Genomic DNA, 16,730 nt, shown 5'->3' with positions numbered 1-16,730 from the left:
GCCTCACTTCTAGGGAGAGCTGTGCGTGTCCAGGGGACACCCTGTGCACCCATCTTGTCTTTCGAGATCTCCAAGCTCCCGCAGGATTCTGCTGGCAGTAGGTCACCACCAGACACCCCCGTGCCGACAGGGAACTTTAAAGGAGTTGCATCTTTCTCCAGAAGAGCCCTCCTGAGGGCAGGGGCACCCATCCACTGGGGCGCAGCTCAGTGCCAGCCTGAACCTGGGCTCAGGTTCCCCGTCTCTGCCTCACTTCTCTTCCTGATCCGCCTTTCTCCCCGTTTTCTTCCTGACTTCCGTGGCCACTGGGAGGCGAGATCACAAGTTTGGTTAGGTGTGCAGACAAAATTAAGGGGCGCGGAGGCCAAGTATGAACCATGTAATTAATTACTTTAACAATCACCCAGGTGCTGGGGCAAGGAATGGGCCCCTAGCTCCCCCCTGCCGCCAGCTGAGGTCACCCCAGAGAGCCGGGTTGGGTCCAGCACAGACCCTGCAGGCGTTTGCAGAGTGAACGGTGGATAGGAGCTCTGACTCTGAAATAAATGGAAAAAAAATTTAATATGCAAGGCAAGTATTTGCTTAGAATAAGAACAACAGCCTCACTGCGATTTCCAATAGAAGCTGCAGGGCGGGGAGCCAGGCCGGCCGTCCTCCGCCTCCTCCCCCCACGGCTTCTTCCTTCCCCTCCCTCCCGGAGGCCAAGAACCGGAGCAGAGCTCGCGCGACCCCTCCCGCCCCGCCGAGGCGCCTCCCCCTCGCCGCCCCAGTCCGGCTCCGAGAGCCCCGGGCCGCCCCGCGCTGCCTTCCCACGGGAGCCGAGCGGAGAGGCGGCCGTGGACCAGGTACGTGCGCGTCCCTGGGGATCCTGAGGCCCTAGGGGGCTGGGCTGTGCGGGCGCTCGCGCGCGGGGTCGCCGCCTGCACAGGTGGGGCATTCGCCTCACCCAGGGCCGTTCCCAAATCGGAGTCGCATAAAGGTCTTGGGCTGCCCCTGCCGGAGTCCCGTGCGCCTGGGGCCGCCGCCCCGTGCGCCTGGGGACGGGGCTCAGCTGCGCTTTTGCAAAGCGCTAGCGATCGTGCCGCGTGCGGACCTGGCTGTGCCCTTTAACTCCGGGCCCTGGCCCGTCCCGTGTGCCACTAACTGCCCTTTGTAGGTCTTTCCCTGCAGCGGGACGTGCTGCTTGCATACTTTTTTAGGGATGTGAAACTGAAAAACACAAGCATATTTGAGGCGTTCCCCCCCCCCCCAGCCCCACCCCCGCCGCGCCTAGCCGCGGATCCTCCGGGTGCGGATTCAGAGGGGAGCTGCTGGGTCTCAGAGTGACACATCCTGGGCGCGCCGTGGGTGCTGCCAAGAATCTGCAGCGTGCACCAGGGCGCCGGGCCAGGACTGCCAGCGCTGGGCAGACCCACTTGCCGCCGCCGGGAGAGGCCACCTGTTGTTTTCAAAGCCCATTTAAAGTTTAGTGGTCAGAGCTGGGTGTCTGGGGTAGTCTGTGCCGGCCTGGGAAGTGCCAGAGAGAAGGCCAAAGGCAAGTGCAAGCCCGTGTGTGCGTGCACCACGGCAGGTAGCTGTCTCCTTAATGCTATCCAAACCAGACACCCTGTGGAGAGGTGTGAGGGTTACCGTTGGCCCCACCTTGCCTTTGATAGTTGAAGGTCATGCAATCCACAACCCTGCGTGGCCAGGTTCCTACAATGTTTAACCAGGAGAGGAAAAACACCAGCCCTTCCCCTATAGCCACACCTTCCCGTGTTATCTTGGAGCATCCTCCTGAACCTGTGCACGGGGTTTCTGGATCTAAGTCTCCAGAGATCCCAGCGATTTGCTCCTCGACCTTGTCCCCTTCAGTCTCTGCTCAGAATCCAAATCCAGGCTTTCTCCATTCTTGCTGTGTAGAGAGGTCTGTCTGCTGACATGTGTCCATCCTGGGGGTGTGGACGCAGAGAAATCACAGTCTGGACACTCTTTGCCACCCGCAACCACCTTGCTTCCTTCCTTCCAGTGGAGAGAAGGAAACAAGGTTCAGTGACATGGCTAAAGGATCCTTTTCAGCAGAAGGTAAAGTGTTGACTTGTGCCAGATATGAAAGTGAGCACACGGTGAAGATGTTGTATTGGTGAAAGAGGGGACCAGGCAGGTGTTAGAGCTGGTTCAAAACAGAAGTCGAGAAGTGCGGATCCATACGGAGTACAGGAACGCTTCTGGAAGGCACAGGCAGAGAGCAGCAGGAAGCCAGAGCTCCGGGGAGTTTGTAGATCAGACCCTCCGCAGCTGGGGGGCCCAAAAGTCACCCTGTAGAGGGGTGGGCCTGTGGCATCGTGTGTGAATGTTTGAGTGGAAGCCACAGGCCATTCTGCTACTCGCCTTGCCAAAGATGCCACCAGGGTGTCCCCTGCAGGGACACGTCCTGGCCAGCCCTGGCACCAGGAGGGGCACCTTGCCGGTGGATGCCAGAAGCCGGATCTCAGGTGGCCGGGGGTAGCCCCAAACACACCTGCCGTGCCGCAGAAAAGCCTTTCCTGACACAGGTGTAATGAGGACTTGCCATGTGTGTCAGATGCAACACACAAGTACTGAGGACCATACATGTCAGACACACAGCTCTGAAACTTATCAATCCCACGAAGGACCATGTGGTGTGCAGTGACAACTGGGATCCATCTGTGGGTCACCCTTTGGACTGTCTGCATGTGAGCCACTTTCTATCTCATGGGTAACTGACAGACCAATATATTTGTGGATTCTCTCCTGTCTCCTAGAAAACAAATTGACATTCTTCTCTCCTCTGAAAAACACTTTGTCTGTATTTACAATTCCTGGTAACCTCACTCTGCAGTATAAATTTGTGCTCTTTTGGCTGTCTTTTGAGCCAGTCAGAACATCCATCTTGTGATGTGAGTGAAATGAAATCCTTAATACATTGAACGACCTCAATTTCGTGGTCGTCAGGATGGCGACCCCAGAGACCCAGACCTCAGGCCAGACGATGCAAAGAACACGGGCTCCCCAGCATCACAGGCAGTCCAGAGAGCCCCGAGCAGGGGTTACAGGCAGTTTTTAAAGACAATAGCCACCTGATTAACATATGTATGTGGAGCGTTTGGTGTTTAGCTATTTTGAAGGGCGAGGGAAGGGGTGATGGTCTTTCCTGGAAAAGCCCCAAAATGTTCTACTCGCTAATCTAGGGTACATTTGGCGCTGGTGTTGGGAGGGGATAAGTTTATACAATGGTCACTAAGTTACAGAAACTTATTGCAGCTCTTTTTGGACATCTGCAAGCGTTATCGAGTGAGACAGTTACACAGAGCAGTTACACAAGGCAGTTTCCCAAGGTTATTCTGCAGGCGGGTGGAGACACAGTTATCTTAAGGGATGTCTACTGCCAGCAGCTAAACTTTTTAACCCTTCACTATATTATCTTAATATTTACTTTTAGCAGGGGTCTTACAACATGATGATTTTTATATCTGCAGGCCAGTCTTTTACTTTTTTTTTTTTTTTTTTTTTGAGAGGCAGAGTGCTGTGAAGACAGCTCAGATCTGCTGGTTCACTCCCCACATGCCTGCTATTCTTGCAGGAATCTGCAGTTCCAATCACTAGCACTTGTGTCCTGTGACCATGAAGAACTAGGAGTGCAGACAAGGAAGAGTGTGGAAAGCAGAAGCAGTTCACGGAAACAAACAAACAAACAAACAGAGGAAGCAAAAGCAAGATCGGCTGGCGCACCTCAAGGGTCCCTGGAGGAGCCAGCCGTTGAGGGCTGATTGCCTAGTGGTTTTTATGGTCTGCAAGAGGGGATGTTCTCTGATGGGTCCGGGAGAAATGATGGTTTTGATTGGTTAATTGGGTAAAGGTTAAGTCTCCAATCGTGACTCAATAAAGATGCATAAAATTCTCATCACCCAGGTCAGTTACAACAGTGCAGAAGACCTTGATTAAAAGGACATCAGCACCCTTCACAGAGGCCACTGCTTGGCTTTGCTCACTCAAGGAGCCCTTCTAGGCCCCGTCTACCTAGCCAGAAGTATTTATCACTATACCTGGGCTGGACTGGAGTTGGGTCAGGGCTAAAGCCAGGAGCCAGGAACTCCTCTAAGGTCTCCTGTGTGTGTGGCAGGGACCCAGTCACTTGGGCCATCAGCCGCGTCCCAGGTTCTCCTTTAGTAGGAAGGCGAAATCAGGAGTCAGAGCCAGGAATTGAACCTGGGTACACTGATCTTGGATGCAGGTGTGTTAACTGCTAGGCTAAACACCCGCTCCCTGGAAATTATCTTTTCAAAACTGTGTCCTTTGTGGGGGGCAGCAGACATCCTGGAAAGTGGCTCTATAGAAAATGTGGTTGCGGTACCGTCAGGAGAGTCTGGCCAGGGCCCACAGAAGGAACTTTGCCTGCCCTGCTTCCAGTGGACTTGGCCTTGAACCCACAGGCATGATGTAGCTGTTGTGCCCATGTGGGCTGTCCGGGATGGGGTCAGCCTTTGACAGACAGCACACCCAGGCCTCTCCTGGCCGCTGTCCCTTTCGGTGGGAGAATGCCTTGTGGGGTGCGTCCAGAGAGCTGCCAGCCACAAAAGTCATTATCAACAGAAGACAGAATGAAGAGATGTAGAGTAGAGTTGACTTGGGAGTGACCAGGATTTTCGTGTAGTCCCTGAGTCCTCACAGGACAGCCCCAAACATCACTCCCAACAACAGTGCAGTAGGGCAGGGCACGTGCCACTCTCTGTGCCGAAACGCTCGGACACCTGTTGCTGCCAGCGGCTCTATAATGCAGCTTGTACTCCAGACAAAAGCATGGAAACAGGAGTCGGATCTCCTTGCTGAAGAACTACTCATTGCTTTCTTTCTCCTCGATGTCTGATGACTTCATTTTAAACATTTTAAAAATCATTTTAAATTTATTTCTGATTGTGAAACACGACGAATACTCAGCAGTGTGCAGGAAGTAAACGACAGCCACCCATTTTCACGTTACCCACACTTAAAAGACAATTACCGTTTTGCCCTCTGCACTTGTAGTCAAAGCATTTTGTGGCAGTGAAATGGAGTAAATACAATTAAAACCCACTGTCCATCCATTCCCACTTCCTGTCCAGTAAATATTACTCTTGATTCCCATGCATGATATTTTTACTGCGGTCTGCTTATTACTAAAACACATATTGGTTTTGGTTCTTAGTGTTCACTTAGCATCAGAATAGCTCTTCTGTGGGTGGGTGTTTGGTGCAGCAGTTACGACATTGCTGGGGATGGCCGTGTTCCTCTTTGGAGCCACTGCCAGCTCTGCTTCTGATTCCAGCTTCCTGCTAATGCGTACCCGGGGAGGCAGCAGATGATGGTTCAAGTATTTGCGTCCCTGACGCCCATGTGAGTGATTGAGGTTGGGCTCCCAGCTCCTGGCTTCCGCCTGGCCTAGCCCTGGCTGTTGCATACATTTGGGGGGTGAATCAGTGGGCACAGGATCACTCTGTGTCTTTCTCTGCCTTTCTCTGTTTCCCTGCCTTTTGAGAGAGATAAAAATAAGTTTTAAAATTTTGAAAATAGCAGTTTTCTTTTTTACATAGCATTGTTTTTGAGGTTTATCATTGGAGAAATGTAAGTGCAATTTTTCATTGAACTTCTATGTAATGTTCTTTTTTAAGTTTATTTATTTGAAAGGCACAAAGATTTCCATCTGTTGGTTCACTCCCCAAATGATGTCAACAACTAGGGCTAGACCACGCCACAGCCAGGAGTCAGAGACTCAATCAGGTCTCCCATATGGGTATCAGGGACCCAACCACTTGAGCCATTACCTGCTGCCCCTGGGGTGGAACCAGGATAATTGGGTACCCCACACGGTGTCTTTACTGCTACACCAAACCCCAACCCCATAATATTCTTTTTATTAATGTGTTTCTTACCTTTTGCTGATGGAACAAATTAGCAAACACTGGGTGACTTAAAACCACAAGTATTTCTGGTCTCACAGTTCTGGAGGCCAGAACTCTGCAGTCATGGTGTCAGCATGACCGTGTTCTTTCTGAAGCCTGCGGTGTGGAATCCGTCCTTCCTCTCCCAGGTTCTGGGAGCTCCTGGCAGGCCGCAGCCTTCCTGGGCTGGTGGGAGCATCCTCCAGTCTCTGCTTCCGCCCTCACACAGCCCTCTCTCCTGAGGGCCTGTCTCATAGAGGACCCAGCCGTGAATTCAGGGCCTGTGCTAACCCAGTATGGCCTCACCTTCACCTGGTGGCCTCTGCAAAGGTCCTTGTTCCCAAACAAAGTCACATTCACAGCAACTGCAGGAGAGGATGTGAGCTCATCTTTTTGGGGCCACAATTTAACCACCAACAATGACCAAGTCACAGTGTGTCCTGTTCTCCTCAGCTGGTTTGTTTCTAACGGTTCCATTACATCAGGCACAAAGCACACGTCTCCGTGTCCACAGTGTGTGCACATGGACACACACACAACCCTCTGTCAGTTTCCTTCCAGAATTCACCCAGTGCTGGGATTTCTGGATTGCTGGTTGTCTTTACTTTTTTTTTTTTTAATTGCTTTTTAAAAGTTTATTTCCTTTTATTCATTTGAGAAGGAAGGAGGAAGAGAGCAAGAGAGAGGGAGCGAGAGCAAGGGGGAGAGAGAGGGAGAGGGAGAGAGAGAGGCCTTCCATCTGCTGGTTCACTCCCCAGATGCTTGCAGCAGCATCCAGGGCTGGGCCGTCACTGGCTGCTCCCAGGGTACACCCCAGCAGGAAGCTGGATGGCAAGCCAGGCGCTCTGAGGGGGGATGCCCCGTCATTAACCTTGCTAGGTCTTGGCTGACTGCCTTGCTTCACTCGGATCAACCTGCAGCCCCTCCCTCTTCCCTATAAGGCACCGTTCTTGCAATGTGCAAGACCGAACATGGCGTGTCTGAGCTGTTCTGGGTATCATTTCCCTGAGTAACAGAGGTCGATTATCTCCCACGTAAACGGGCCACCCAGGGCACTGTTTTGCAGACTGCTCTTTCCAAGGGGGCATCTGATGGGCACCCCACCCCACCTCACAAGCCGAAGCGCTCTGCTCCTCGGCACTTGCTCCTCCGGTCACGGTCCCCTCTGGCTATCTTTTTGTCCAGTGCCCGCACACCTAGTCTGCCTGCATCTGCACAACAGCTGGCTTCTGCCTTCTCGGCATCACCATCCTGGCCGTCCGACAGCCTCTTTTGACAGTGGCAGCTTCAGTGACTCTTCAAACCAAGCCAGAGATGGCCACTCTTCTTCCCAGCACCTCCGGGGTTCCGTCTTACCCTGAGGACACTGTGTGTATGTGTGTGCATTGATCATTTTTTTCCTCTTGTATTGCTCAATTTTGTGGTAGATTGCCTGTTTTATAACTCTTCAACGAATTAGATTTTACTCTTTTTGGACTTTGTTTTATTTCTATATTATTCTCTCTTTGTAGGCTTGCTATGGTCTGAATGTCTCTATCCATTTTCTAAATTCAAAGGTTGAAGTCCTGGCCCTGTGGGTGACAACAAGGCGAGGCCTTGGGAAGTGATTGGGCCCTGCGGGTGGAGTCCTTATGATGGGATTAGTGTGAGACTAGTGCCTTTATAAGGGACAGCTAGCCAGTTCCTGATACATGGAGGAGGCACTACCATCTCTGAACCACAAGGTGGACACTCAACGGACACCTTGAACTTGGACTTCCAGCCTCCTGGACTGTGGGTGATGTTGGGTTGTTGATGGGGCTCCCAGTGCACGGTGTTTCGTCATAGCAGCCCGAGTGGACTCAGGGCATATTCTGCTCTTATCCCCAGACTTATAGATGCTTCATTTCTTTTCATTCTGTCTTCTTGTCTCATCTCTGCTCCAGGCTGCAAAGAGTTCTTCTAGTTCCCCTGTGTTGATTGTATCAACTTGGGCTCGCCATTGTTTTCATTGTCATTCAGTTCTAAACCATTTAGGTTTTTATTATAATTTTTTCACTCTACTTACATGACATCTTGTTATCTAATCTTTATTGAAGACTGCCTTGTGAGTTAATTTGAGCCTGGTTTGGTAGCTAATCCACCATCTGCCTGAAAAGATGCTGTTGGCTTCTGGTTGATGAACGGCTCTACTCTATCTTTGGGCTCTGTGTTATAGTTCCTCTTTTCTGAGGAACCTTAATTTTCAGACAGTTCAGTCTGAAGCTGTATCTTAACCAGTGCTTTAAGCGTTTACAACTGGGGGCTGGCATTGTGGTACTGTGGGCTAAGCCGCTGCCTGTGAGGGCAGCATCCCAAGTGAGCAGTGGATTGGGTCCCAGCTGCTCTGCTCTGGATTCAACTCTTTGCAAATGCACTGGAAAAGCAGCAGAAGATGGCCCAAGTGCTTGAGCCCCTTGTACCCACTTGGGAGACCCAGACAGAGTTCCGGGCTCCTGGCTTTGGCCTGGCCCAGCCCTGGCCCTTGTGGCCATTTGGAGAGTAAACCAGCAGATACAAGATGTTTGTCTTTCTCTGCGTCTCTCCCTCTCAGAATATACCGTCGTGCCTCTCTCTGTGTAGTCCAACTTGAGCATCTACGATGGCGAACGAAGCTCAACCGTGCCCGTGCGACATCGGCCACAGGATGGAGTATGGCGGGATGGGGCATGAAGTCCAAGTGGAGCACATCAAGGCTTACCTCACCAAACCCCCCATGGATACAGGCAAAGCTGTGATCGTCATTCAGGATATCTTTGGCTGGCAGCTGCCCAATACCAGATATATAGTGGATATGATTGCAGGAAATGGATACACGTAGGTATAAAATCTTCCTTTGCCTAAAGTCTGCTAAATTCCCATGGTCTACTTTGTTCCATTTGGCAAGAAACAAAACAAACAAAACACAAACCAACAGGACTCTGTTCTCACTTACATCACCTGCTTCCTTATCTCACTGTGGGAAGGTAAGTGGGAAATGGGATAAGATGTGAAACACGCACCTGCTTGCACCCCAACCCCTGGGTGTCCGGTCTTCCTGGGAGCACCCGGTCCGGCAGGCTCCTGAGACACTGTGACTCTTCTCCCCTCGTGGGGCTGTGGCCAGACGCAGGCTCCGGACACCTGGGGCAGACCATACAGGCTCGGAAGTGGACCCAGTACTTGGTCCTTGCAGCATCTCAGCCTTGGGTGGGGTTTTCCAGGCCTGCTTGGATGGGGGAGGGGGAGGGTGTCTGTAGGTCTTCCTGGTCCCAGTGTGCACTGTCATGGCCCCGTGTGTTAGACCGGGGTCCAGAATCGGCACGGGGAGACCTCGCGTGGGCTCCGAGTTCACGCCTTTGTCCTGCCAGGCGGCTGGCTCTCACGGCCCGCTCCTCACGGCCCTGGCGCAGTGAGAGCTTCCATCAAGCACCAAGGAGAGGGGGCCCTGCCGTCCTCTCTGGCTACAGAAAGCTTCGTGCCCAGCCAGACTGGAGCCAGCCCCGCGCGGGTTTCCTGTGTTTTCTCAGACAGGCTGGCAACCTGCGAGCCCGCCGGCCTCTGCTGGAGAGACTGGTTTACAGGAATCCCACCCCGCACAACGTGACGCAGACCTCACGTCGAGCGGGAAGGTGGCACTGGCTCAAATCCCTGCTCTCCGTGAGCAAGCCCGGTCCTACAGGAGCAACCAGCTCCAGTTGCCTCCCGGCCCAGCAGAACCCAGTGCGGAAGGCCTTCCAGGGCTCACAGCCCTGAGTTCTTCCATTGGGGCCTGAGGAAGGAGCTGCTGCTGCTAGGAGCTGCTGGTGCAGCTTAGGAGAGCAGGGCTTAACGATGGAGACTGCCACATGCTCCCGGCTGCAGCCAGCGGGGACTGGGTGGGGCCTTTAGCTGGACTCAGGACCTCAGAGAAGAGCAGATCCCCCTGCTGCTGCCCTCAAGGTGACCCCCTGGGTTGCTGGGCCAGGCTGCCGTGGCAGAAAGCGTTTAAGGGATGAGGGCTCGGTTCCTCCTGCCGCAGGGAGCAGAGTTGGCTCCGGGCCTCCTGGGTTGACTTGCCCAGCAGGACAACATGGGCTGGGTGAGCCTGGCATACTTCTCTCTGTGACCCCTGCTAGGATCCGCTGTAGACCTTGCCCTCGGGGCGGGAGTCTGTGCCACGTTGGCAGCGTGGGCAGAGGCCATGAAAAGTGCTTGGTCATGGTCATGTGCTCACCAGGTGTGTCCTCTGATCCGAGACTAATGGGAGAGGCCGGGAGGCGCCTTGGCCACGGAGGTGCAATGTCCCGGGGCGGATGGGGCCCTGAGAGCTGCCTGCCTCGGGTGGGTGCCCAGGTGCCCTGCGTCCTGTGTTGGACTATCTCACAGGAAGTGCCCTGCTGATGGCCTTGTCATCTCCCAGGGCTGGGCAACACCTGTGGCTGTGAAAGCCGAGATGCTCTGGCCTGGCCCCCTGTGGCCTCGGCTGTGCTCATATGTGGCCTTCATGACCTCCGCTTCCCCTCCTCCAGGAGGCAGAATCACCAGTGTAGCAAGTTCTTGAGATGGGGAGAGAGAGAGTGAGAGCAGGAGCGAGAGAGAGAGATCTTCCATCTGCTGGTTCACTCCCCAAGAGGCCACAGACAGGCCAGGCTGAAGCCAGGAGGCTGGTGTTCCATCCGGGTCTCCCACCCGTGTGCAGGGGCCCAAGGCCTTGGGCCATCCTCAGCTGCTTTCCCAGATGCATTAGCAGAGTGCTGGATGGGAAGTGGAGCAGCCGGGTCCTGAACAGGCCCCACGATGGGATGCTGGCGTTGCCGGTGGTGGTTTTACCGCTGTGCTGAGCGCCAGCCCCGCAAAGCCAGCTCCGCCCAGCACGTACTGAACACGTGGCATGCAGGTCTGAAGCTAAGCCGCCTCACGTTCGTGTTTTCCAGAACCATCCTTCCGGATTTCTTTGTGGGCCAGGAGCCGTGGAGCCCCTCTGGTGACTGGTCCACCTTCCCCGAGTGGGTGAAGTCAAGAAACGCCAGGAAGATCAATAAGTAAGTCATCAGCAGGTGCGGCTGTGGGTGCGGCCTGCGGGGGCCACGTGGAAGCCACGGACGTCGTGGGTCACCGCTGGTAGAGTCCCTCCCACAGCACCAGGGCATTGTGTCTCCACACAGGGCTGCTCCCCTCTGATAAATTCTCCATGCCCCGGGTGCCCAGCGGGACGTTGTAGAAGTGCCCATCAGGAGTCCCCATGTGCAGTCCTGTGTCTTCGTTTGTGACAGGAAATCCATCCTGAATGTTTACCATGGAAACAGTCATGGATTTGTTGGTTTGTAGAATAGAAAAGAGGTAGAAGTAGTTATTGGTCTGTAGCTTGAAAGATCCTAGCAACATCTCACAGCGGTGTATCTTGGGTGTTGGCTCCAATCTTGGGCAGCTCTCGCCTCCAGGTGGCAGGATGGCTGCAGCAGCTCCAGCCTTCCATTGGATTCTCACCCAGAAAGTTTCATTTTGTGTGCTTGGTTTTGATTAGCGGCAAAGCCTGCCCTTGAACCAGTGATTGTGGCCACGAGGTTGCTGTGCTCTGGTCAGGTCCAGACCACATCCTTGACTCCTAGAACTGAGGGCAGAGCCTCCACAGATATGGTGGGGAGGAGCAGTCCATCCCACGCTGGAGCCTGGTGTTTCTAGAATTGCAGGGAACAGTCTTGCGCAACCAAAGCAAGTCAGTGTTCATCCAGCTCAGCTCAAGAATATTTTATTTATTTCTCGTTGAAGATTTATTTATTTGAGAGGCAGAGTTACAAACAGAGGGAGAGACAGAGAGCAAGATCCTCATCTGCTGTTCTCCCCGAATGGCCACTACAGCCGGAGCTGGGCCGATCCGAAGCCAGGAGCCAGGAGCTTTTTCTGGGTCTCCCATGTGGGGGCTGGGGCCCAAGCACTTGGGCCATCTTCCACCGCTTTCCCAGGCCATAGCAGAGAGCTGGGTAGGAAGAGGAGCAGCCGAAACCGGAACCGGCACCCATGTGGGATGCTGGTGCCACAGGTGGAGACTTAACCTCCTGTGCCACAGCTCTGGCCCCTCAACAGTGTCTTACAGAAACACCTTCTGCTTTCTTGTTCTTTCCGACTAAGGTAGTTATGTTTGAGACCAAAGCATTGAAGAAAAGTTAAAAGCCAAAGCAATAGAATCCCTTGCTGGTTACATTTTATTTTGCAGAGTTACTGAATTCCTGCTCTTGGGGCATCATGGGAATAACCACGTGGGCACAGAGCAGCATGGGCGCTTGTTTAGAAGCGTGTCCAAACGCACGTGCTGAGTAAAAGGAAAAGTGCCTAGAATTGCTCTGTGCTGTTGAAAGCTTGCAGCCCTAAAGAGTTTTTCTACTATTGGATCAAGCAGTGCTTCCCGCTGGCCTCGGCGTCAGCGCAGCGCTTCTCGTGAAAAATGCACTCCAGGTTCCAAACAAGCCCTTGGCAGAGGCACCGCTTGGCCCCACTGTGGCTTGCGAAGTCCTGGCGACCATCCAGATTCCACTGCACTCTGGGCACAGGAGTGGACCGGCAGTGCTGGCTGGCTGGGGCTTCCTCGAGGGGGTGACAGTGTTTGGGGACCTGTCCCGGGGAGAGGCGATGGGGGTGCTCCCAGGATCTTGCTCTCAGCTGGGGCGTGAGCCGGCCAAAGCTGTGTCCTGGCAAGGGCTCCGCATGCCTGCGGCTCTGCTGGGTGCTTGGCTTGGCTGTTGCGTGACGGGACGGTGCGTCCCTTGGGCGGGAAGGAGCGAGGATGGAGCTCCAAAAGTAAGACTCATCGACCATCGCAAATGGCAGTGGCAGAGACGGCCCTGTTACTCAGGGCACGGCGCTCTGCGGGCTCCGCGGCGCACCTGCTGACTCTCGGGTGCCTGGCTGCTCTCTTCTAGGGAGTTTGAGGCTGTTCTGCAGTACCTGAAGCGACACTGCGGTGCCCAGAGAATCGGCGTCGTGGGCTTCTGCTGGGGCGGCATTGCTGTGCACCACGTCATGACCACGTACCCAGAAGTCAAGGCCGGGGTGTGCGTCTACGGTGCGTGTGCCCCGTGCACCGCGACTCTCAGGGCGAGGCTGAGTGGCAGGGCCCACGGGAACCCCAGCAGTGCAGACAGCCCCTTCCTAAGCAGGTGGCCTCCTAAGGACCTGGGAACCCAGCGGGAGGCTGGGCCTCTGCTGGGGGCTCCATTTTGTGTGTGTGTGTGTGTGTGTCTTCAGATTTATTTATTTATGTACTTTTAGGCCGGCGCCGCGGCTCACTAGGCTAATCCTCCGCCTTGCGGCGCCGGCACACCGGGTTCTAGTCCCGGTCGGGGCACCGGATTCTGTCCCGGTTGCCCCTCTTCCAGGCCAGCTCTCTGCTGTGGCCAGGGAGTGCAGTGGAGGATGGCCCAAGTGCTTGGGCCCTGCACCCCATGTGAGACCAGGAGAAGCACCTGGCTCCTGCCATCGGATCAGCGCGGTGCGCCGGCCGCAGTGCACTACCGCGGCGGCCATTGGAGGGTGAACCAACGGCAAAGGAAGACCTTTCTCTCTCTCTCTCACTGTCCACTCTGCCTGTCAAAAAAAAAAAAAAAAGATTTATTTATGTACTTTAAAGAGAGAGGTTTTCCATCCGCTGGTTCATTTCCCAGATGGCCGCAACAGCCAGCACTGGGCCAGGCGGAAACCAGGAGCCAGGATCTCCATCCGGGTCTCCCGTGTGGGTGTCAAGGCCCAAGTACCAGGCCATCCTCTGCTGCTTTTCTCAGGCCATTAGCGGGGACCTGGGTCGGAAGAGGAGCAGCAGGAGTGGCAGCCGTGGCTCCAGCTACCCCCCAACGCCGCCCCGAGGGCTCCACTTCTTTACCTAGGAGAGGGACAGCATTTCTTCCTGATTCATGTCAAGCACTATTTTTTATAAGCAATATCGATGAAAATCTTTCAAAGATAAGATTTGCCCTCACTCCCCCCCCCTCCGCCCCGCCACCACACAAGATGGAGGGAAAAAAAAACACTCACTTTGGACTGTAAATAGCAACTTACACGTTTTGAAGGAAGCAGACCAGAGCCGTCAGAGCACTGAGCTAAGAACACTGTCTCCACATACAGAACCTGCAGGCTAAGTAGGGACCAGGAAGGATTCAGAACCCCCAGATGTTCTCTACAAAGATGACACTGACCCCGAAGTTACACTACCGGTTCTTATTTGGCTTAATGGTTCTATTTTCCTTACTTTTAGCATTTTAAGAACCCTTTTAGGTTTCCTCCCACAAAAGGAAATGAACTCCGTAAATTGCTGCTTGCCCTTGGGCACAGCAGAGCCAATGGCCTTTGTGTGACCCAGCGGTCGGCGCTCCTGCACAGCCGCCTCGCCGGCGCCACCTTCTGGCCTGAGCTGTGCAGTGCGTGAGCTGCGGGCTGTGGCCTTGGCAGGGTGGCGCAGGGCAGGGCAGGTGGCCACCTGCCCTGTGGCTCCCTGCCCCTTGGAGCGGAGTTATCGTGGTGGGGGGGGTGACCTCCGTGTTACTTGGTCTTGCACGGCGTTTAGGTGATTTCCCGGGGAAGTGGGCGCACCGCAGGGCTGGTAGCGCAGGATGGCTGAGCTCAGGTTTCTGAGCTAAGGATGCAAACCGAGCGTTCAGAAGCCCGCGCAGGACCAGGTGCGGCTGGGGTCTGGTCCCAGCACAGGCCGCTCCTGTCAGGAAGGAAAGCACGCTGAGCATTACACTGGGACCTGGGGGTGCTCACCGAGGCGGGGAGAAACTTCTAGAATGAGGACATGCCCCCCTCCGTGTCAAGGCAGGCACAGCCCATTTCTCAGGCTGCTCCCGGCTTTACCCAGCACAGCAAGCAGGCTGCCAGGTGATGAGTCCCAAGGGCCGAAGTGGAGGGTGGGACGACCCAAGTCAGTCTCTCTCGGACCCGGGCCTCTTCTGCGGAATTGCGTAAACACTAACAAAGCCGAGAAAGCAAGGCAAAGAAAGCCCCCGAAGTGCACACCTGGACAGCCACACCCAGCTGGAGCAGCTGGCACGGCATGCTCTCACGCGCCTGATCTCCCTTCCAGGGGTCGTCAAGGACTTCGGGGACATTTACAGTTTAAAGAACCCCACGCTGTTCATCTTTGCTGAAAACGACTTCGTCATTCCCCTGGAGCACGTAAGTGGCTTCTCCCCCAGCCCCTGCCTTTTTAAAAAAGATTTTTTTTTTTATATATATATTTGGAAGGCAGAGTTACAGAAAGAGGGAGTGATAAACATTTCCACCCACTGGCTCACTCCCCAGATGCCCACAACGGACAGAGCTGGCCAGGCCTACGCCAGGAGTCTGCCTCGTGGGTGCAGGGGCCCAGGCCTGGGGCCATCTTCAGTTGCTGTCCCTGGTGAATGAGCAGGGAGCTGGGTCAGAAGTGGAGCAGTCAGGACTTGCTGGGGCCCCAAGTGGTGGCTTACCTCGCTGCGCCACAATGCCGGCCCCCAACTTACCTTTCCGTTCCATTTCGCATGAACGTTTCGAAGTTCTCTTGCATTTCACATTTTGAGGGAAAATCTTGAATTCAGTTTTTTTCCCCCAGCATTGAAATTTTAAAGGGGGGTGTGTGTGCTTTATCAGAACTTACAGTGGAATGGAAAACCCTCAGAGCACGAGGTGTTTCCTGAGCTCTGGGCAGGGGCCCGGTAGGATCTGGCTCCACCTCCTGCCTCCCCAGTGGTGACCCACAGGGACCACAGTCTGGGACCTTGAAGACATGATTTGTTAAATCCAGCACGCTGATAAGGAAAAGCAGAAGAAAGCAGTCATGTAGACATGGCCGTAGTCAGTAATTTACGTTTTAGTGCAAATGATTTCCAAGTCCGAAGGCCCTTGGCTTGGATGGTTCAGCCGCACGATGGTTCTGGTCTGGGTTCCGAGCTTGCCCCGGGCTGGCGCTCTGCTCTGCCCGCCTCCCTGGTGATCCTGGGCAGCGGCAGCGGGTGTGGCTCCCCAGGTGCCGTGTGGCCGAGCCAGGGTGTTCAGTCCTGAGCAGGAGTGAACGCGTCTCCCACAGGCGTCGCCGGTTTCCAGTGGGTTCACGGGGACAGAACCTGCTCGCTGTCTTGGAGCACCTGTGATTGCTGTGGTCTCGTTTTTCTGTAGCTCTGAGATCTCTCCTGCGGCACAGGGCAGGACGTGTTAGGGATGCATTTAGAAGTGGAAGTCGGTGCAGCTACAGAACTGGCCGGTAACTCAGAGCACTGACACTGGACGTCTTTCATGACCACTTGCCGCAGATTTGGGGAACGGAAATGTTACTAACTGGTGGAAACCGTGTCATCCCGAAATCTCTCCCACACCAGGTCTCTCAGCTGACCCAGAAGCTGAAGGAGCACTGCAAAGTCGAGTATCAGATTAAGACGTTCTCTGGGCAGACTCACGGGTTTGTGCACCGGAAGAGAGAAGACTGCTCCCCTGAAGACAAGCCCTACATTGAAGAAGCAAGGAGGAATCTGATCGAGTGGCTGAACAAGTACCTGTAGCGGCGGTCAAGTGCAAATGGTTTTCACCAGACATGTGCTTTGTAAGAAATCGTTTCATTTTCACTGTATCTACAATACAGGTAGGGAATCCCGAAATTCGTAGTTGCATCGGAAGGACAAAGTAGGAAATGTTAATGAGTGAAAGCAATTTAGCAGATGTACATCAAATAAAAATATAAGGAAGTAGGTCAGTGCCTGAAGAATCTGAATGATAGAGCGACACCCCGGGGCCATTCAGGGACGGGAGGGACAGGCGACAGCTCAGGGGTGGCTGGGCCTCTGGCTGCACGGTTCAGTGACTCGTGGCAAA

At 54.3% G+C, this 16,730-nt stretch overlaps 1 protein-coding gene across 4 annotated transcripts; it reads left to right on the top strand.

Annotated features, from left to right (window-relative positions):
• Positions 1–701: 701 nt before the first annotated feature.
• CMBL (carboxymethylenebutenolidase homolog) lies at positions 702–16,606 on the top strand. Of its 4 annotated transcripts, XM_062211844.1 has the most exons (8): positions 702–845; positions 1,903–2,064; positions 3,584–3,789; positions 8,520–8,753; positions 10,832–10,939; positions 12,815–12,957; positions 14,971–15,062; positions 16,241–16,606. In XM_062211844.1, exons 4-8 carry the CDS (start codon positions 8,539–8,541, stop codon positions 16,418–16,420), a joined length of 738 nt encoding a protein of 245 aa, XP_062067828.1. In that variant the 5' UTR covers positions 702–845; positions 1,903–2,064; positions 3,584–3,789; positions 8,520–8,538; the 3' UTR covers positions 16,421–16,606. The 4 variants fall into 4 exon arrangements, with proteins under 4 accessions (XP_062067828.1, XP_062067826.1, XP_062067824.1 ...); XM_062211842.1 differs by lacking the exons at positions 1,903–2,064; positions 3,584–3,789 and having other exon boundaries at positions 703–845; XM_062211840.1 differs by lacking the exons at positions 1,903–2,064; positions 3,584–3,789 and having other exon boundaries at positions 703–845; positions 8,491–8,753.
• The last annotated feature ends 124 nt before the right edge of the window (positions 16,607–16,730 follow it).

Source organism: Lepus europaeus, chromosome 15 (genome assembly GCF_033115175.1).
Source record: "Lepus europaeus isolate LE1 chromosome 15, mLepTim1.pri, whole genome shotgun sequence".
Taxonomy (NCBI): domain Eukaryota; kingdom Metazoa; phylum Chordata; class Mammalia; order Lagomorpha; family Leporidae; genus Lepus; species Lepus europaeus.
Note: the sequence above shows the minus strand (reverse complement) of the source record. Positions and strands in the feature narration are given on the sequence as shown.

Coding starts and splice junctions, on each gene's coding strand:
- CMBL (XM_062211844.1), top strand. CDS start 8,539: ATGGCGAACGAAGCTCAACCGTGCCCGTGCGACATCGGCCACAGGATG. Junction 8,754..10,831: donor ATTGCAGGAAATGGATACAC/GTAGGTATAAAA, acceptor CGTGTTTTCCAG/AACCATCCTTCCGGATTTCT. Junction 10,940..12,814: donor AACGCCAGGAAGATCAATAA/GTAAGTCATCAG, acceptor GCTCTCTTCTAG/GGAGTTTGAGGCTGTTCTGC.